Source organism: Lycorma delicatula, chromosome 3, assembly GCF_047948215.1.
Source record: "Lycorma delicatula isolate Av1 chromosome 3, ASM4794821v1, whole genome shotgun sequence".
NCBI classification, from domain to species: Eukaryota; Metazoa; Arthropoda; class Insecta; order Hemiptera; family Fulgoridae; genus Lycorma; species Lycorma delicatula.
The window spans coordinates 202,277,974-202,283,242 of NC_134457.1; the positions used below are offsets into that span (position 1 = coordinate 202,277,974).

Consider the following 5,269-nt stretch of genomic DNA (forward strand, 5'->3'; position numbering starts at 1 on the left):
ATGCCGAATAGCACAAGCTAAACGAGCCTTCAGTAAGAAGGAGTACTCTTCTCAGAGTATCTGAGAAGAAAAGATTAGAAGCTTTTGAAATGTGGTACTATAGGAGAATGTTAAAAATCAGACGGGTGGATAAAGTGACAAATGAAGAGGTATTGCGGCAAATAGATGAAGAAAGAAGCGTTTGGAAAAATATAGTTAAAAGAAGAGACAGATTTATAGGCCACATACTAAGGCATCCTGGAATAGTCGCTTTAATATTGGAAGGACAGGTAGAAGGGAAAAATTGTGTAGGCAGGCCACGTTTGGAATATGTAAAACAAATTGTTAGGGATGTAGGATGTACAGGATATACTGAAATGAATCTAGCACTAGATAGGGAATCTTGGAGAGCTGCATCAAACCAGTCAAATGACTGAAGACAAAAAAAAAAATACAAAACAAAATTATAACAATATTTTAAGTACTAAACATTACATTATGTTAAATTTTGTATACCTTCAATCTATAAAATATTCAGTTGGTACCATAGTTTTGTACATAACCTGTGTATGTTAATACAAAAATATATAATTTTCTGTTATGTTTTATTTAAAATGTGTAAATTCTTACCTCATTTATTCTTGAAGTATATTCGTCATCAGAACATGTTTGTTAATTTTTTCATTAAGTGTAATTTTAAACTATTTCATTTAAAATGTAATAGCAAATTTGTCAATATTAATAATTTATTCTGTTTGACTACAAAAGAATAATTATTATGATTGATGGACGTGACAAATTCATCTATTATACATACAAGTTTTTTTTAAATTTTATAATAAATCATTTTTTTTTATTATTGAAGATGTTTTTTTAAAAAAAGTGACACAAATTTACAAAGTAACTGAAACAGATAACACCAGAAAACATATTTTTGAATAAATTTTTAAAAGTATTACACCCAATTAAATGTGTGTGTGTGGTTTTTTTTTTTTTTTTTTTTTATAGCGAAGGAAATTCCTTTACGAATCTCTGGCTTAGATGTTTTGCCTGGTATGTCGGACTCAAACATTAACTTAAAGGTGACTTGTTAATGCTAATACCGACTAAAACCTCCGCTATCCTCTGAACTCTGATCCCCCACGGTATCCGCCGTTAGGCATTACTTCGTGGGGGGGAGGATTTAGCTACTGCTCTTCCTTCTGGTAGCTAAGATGTTATTACTTCTTTCATCTAGATGTTGTGGTCCTTTGCTCTTTTTCTTTCGATGGAACGCAGGTCTGTAAGGACGTCTGTTGCAAACGTGCTTATTGCGTTCCATGCGGCTTTTGACAACAACATTGCTTCTATTAGTGTCTCAGGTTGGATACTTTAATGTAAGATGTTTTCGAGTTGATCACGCTGTAGACAAAATTGTGGGCACACAAAGAAAACATGCTCTGCATCTTCATTGACTCCTGGGCAGGACGGGCACTCTGGAGAATTATCGTGCTTGAAGCGGTGTAAGTATTCTCGAAAGCAGCCATGTCATGATAGCATCTGCGTTAGATAGTAGTTGACCTCACCGTGATTACGATTCAGCCAAAAGTCAATCCGTGGTATGAGACGGTGTGTCCACCTGCCTTTCACGGCAACATCCCACTGTAGCTGCCAACGTGCGATGCTTTTCTGTCGCTCTTCTGTCTTGAGTTCTTCAGCACTCAGTAAGGTTGACGTCTTTCGATGGTAAAGGTTGCGTCGTTCTTCAGCTAGAACTCTAAGAGGCAGAGTTCCGGAAATGACACAAACTGCTTCCTCAGACACTGTGCGGAAAGCGCTTGCGACTCGTAATGCACTCATACGATATATCGGTCCCGCCTTTCTCCACGAATCTTGCGTCTCTAGTGCGTCAGCCCAAATAGATATTCCGTAAGTGAGCACCGATGTTACTACTGATGACAATAGTAGCCTTCTGCTCTGCTTTGGGCCTCCGACGTTCGGCATCAATCGTGCGAGACTAGCTCTCACTACTGACGCTTTCGTACAGACGTGTTCTACTTGCTGCTTGAAGTTGAGTCGGGCATCAAGCATCACTCCCAGATATCGTATATGAGGTTGTTATGTAATTTCTTGGTCACCGACTTTTAGCTTAATTGTTTCAACTTCTTTTCGGCTGGTAATAAGCACTGCTTCGGTCTTCTGCTTGGCCAGTTGAAGGTTAACTGTATCCATCCACTGGTTGATCCTCTCAAAAGTAATGTCAAACAGATGTTGAATCTCGTCGAGGTGTTTGGCGACGATCACTGCGGCAACATCATCCGCATACGCTACCAGTTTGACACATCTTGGAAGCTTCAATCTCAGGAGCCCGTCATACATGATATTCCACAGAAGTGGACAGAGAACAGAGCCCTGTGGCACACCACCGGTTATATCATACTCTTTCGGACCATTCTTTGTATCGTACTTCAGCACTCTATCTGTAAAATAGCTAATCACTAGTCTGCGAAGATATACTGGCACGTTTTTCTCGTCGAGAGCTTGCATGATGCAGTCCCAATTAGCGGAATTGAAAGCATTTCTGGTGTCTAAGGCAGCAACCAGGCAGTACTTCTTCGTTCCACCCTTCCATCTAGTTCCTGCCATCGCCTCCTTGGCCGTATTGACAACCAGGTTGATCGCGTCCAGGGTTGATCGTCCTTTCCGGAATCCATACTGGTTGTCTGCCAGGAGTGGGTCAACCACTGCATCTATTCGCTGATGGATGATACGCTCAAATATCTTACCCGCCGTATCTAGCATGCAGAGTGGTCTGTAAGATGACGGTTCTTCTCGCGGTTTCTTCCCTTTAGGTAACAGTACTAACCGTTGCTGTTTCCACTTACGAGGAAAAGTCCCCTCCTTGAGGCATGCGTTATACGCGTCTAGAAATAATGCTAGTGCTGCCTTTATGATGGTTTTCAAGGCTATATTCGGGATTCCGTCCAATCCCGACGCTTTATTATTTCCTACACGATTACAGGCCTCCAGCAACTCTTCTTCAGTGACAGGTGGAATGTCGTCTAGTTCGCCTGGCGTTAACTGATAATCGAGACTGTGTTGCTGTGGAAACAGCGCAGTGACGATTTTCTGAAGGAGCTGAGGACACGTAGGTGACGGCATTTGTTGTTTCTTCAGGTGGGTCATGACCACTTTATAAGGCCTGCCTCACACGTCCTTGTCCACCTCGTATATGAGCTCTTTCCAGCATCTTCCTTTGCTCTCTTTTATGGCCTTATTGAGTTCACGACGAGCTTTTTTATACTCTGCAATCAGCACTGCAGAGTTGGGTCGTTGATAGCCACGCTGAGATAATCTTCTTTTTCTATGACACTCTTTACGAAGGTTGCTGATGTGATCGTTCCACCAGTGTACCGCAGGTCTTGAATTGATAACACGTTTGCGAGGCATACTGGCATCACAAGCTTGTGTTACTCGCATCATCAGGGCCTTAGTATGTTCTTCTGCACATCCAGTCTCTATCGGATCACTATCGAGGGCTGTTATCAATACTTCTGGGTCTAGGGATTTCACCTTCCAACCAACGATGTTAGATGGCTTGTTAGGCCCTCTGAGTTTCTGGTCGTTAGACGTTTCCCAGAGTATAGCATGATGGTCACTGGCAGTGTAGATGTCTAGTACCTTCCAGTTGGAGTTACCTTTAGCAAGGCTGGCACTGACAAAAGTGAGGTCTACAATCGAGCTTGCGTCACCTTTGGTGTAGGTCGGCCTGTCACCACTGTTGAGCAAGACTACATCAAGTGTAGAAAAAGCTTCTAGTAGTTCTCTTCCTCGTGCATTAGTCTGCCTACTACCCCAGTCGACTGCCCAGGCGTTGAAGTCCCCGGCTATCGCCACTGGATGATGTTGCTTCGCGTCTTCGGTCAGGCGATCCAAGAAGTCAGTAAATTCAGCAATGGAGAGGCTAGGCGGTGCGTAGCAGCTGTAGAAGCGGATGCCATCTATTGATGCTGCTACGAAGCCGGCGCTGCCACTGTTGTCTACATTCTGGAAGGAGAGTTTACCACAGGACCAAATGACAGCTTTAGCGGTGATGTCTGTCTCCCATGGTTGCCCGGTGAGATGTTTATATGGCTCCGATAGAAACACAAGATCAACCTTCAATTCTCGTACTGTCTGCATGAGCAAATCATGCGCAGCTTCACAGTGATTAATGTTGAGCTGCAGTATCTTCATGTTCGTTTATTTGTCAGCTTCTGGAGTGCTTCCTGGAAGACCGGGCACCGACCAGCGCCAGACCGGTGAGCAGTATCCTGAGAACCAGGTTTTTCCGCACATAAAACACATTTCACCTTATTTGGGCATTGAGCAGCTTGATGACCTGTTTGCCCACATTTGATGCAAAGCCCAGATCGGTTGACCTCGCTTTTACATTGAACAGTAGTGTGTCCAAAGTGCCAGCACTTATAGCATCGTAGTGGAGTCTTCACTGTTCTGATACGGCAATTCACCCAGCCAATTCGTATCTTGCCTCTCTCTCCGAGTATCTTCTGCGCTGTTGCTGCTGATAATCGTACCAAAGCGGTTTGTGTGCCTCTGTAGGCCGGACGAATTTTAATGACCTCTCCAGGTATTTCGTAGTCATAGCCAGCTGCCTCTTGTAAGGCCTTCTGGACATCGTTCTTGGTTGTTTCGTCGTCAATGTCCCGGATTTCGAGCTGTTCCTCTGGACCTTTACAGATGACGTCGGCTTCTTCTTTCAGGATGCTCTTTATTGTCTTCATTAGAGCTTGTCCTTTGTCTGTGCTCTTCCTGGAGAGCGTAATGAGCATGTTTCCATCATTCGTCTTTTGGACCTTGTCAACTACGTCCCGGGCCTGCTCTTGTGGAACGTCATTTTTAATCCGACGCAGTATCTCAGCATATTTCGCCTTCTCAACAGGTCGGATAATCAAGGCGTCCGGCCTGGTGAATTTTCGCGGTTTTTTCCGCTTAGGCTCCGGCCGAGATTTGTGCGCCGGTTCTTTTGGTAACCGCTCTTTGGCTTGCTTCCTCTTTTCCTTTTTAGACAAGACTGCCTGCCAAGCATTTTCTCGTTTCTTTTCGGTGTTCTGGACTGTCGTTTTCTGCAGCGGGCTGGGTTTTAAGTCCTTCCTTTTCTTGACTTTATTATCGGTGTCTGGAGAAGTTCTTTCTTTTCTCTTCCCAGACGTAGTAAGACTCTTTCCGTTGTCTTCCGAAACTAATCCTCCATTAGCTTCGGCTCCGGTTATCTTTGTCAACTGGGTCACGTCACTGCTTTGGCATTTTT

General features: G+C 43.6%; 1 protein-coding gene across 1 annotated transcript; it reads right to left on the minus strand.

The window, feature by feature from the left end:
* Window positions 1–3,165: 3,165 nt before the first annotated feature.
* LOC142321287 (uncharacterized) lies at window positions 3,166–4,194 on the minus strand. Its single transcript, XM_075359285.1, has one exon. The coding sequence runs from the start codon at window positions 4,192–4,194 to the stop codon at window positions 3,166–3,168; it is 1,029 nt and encodes a 342-aa protein (XP_075215400.1).
* Window positions 4,195–5,269: the final 1,075 nt, after the last annotated feature.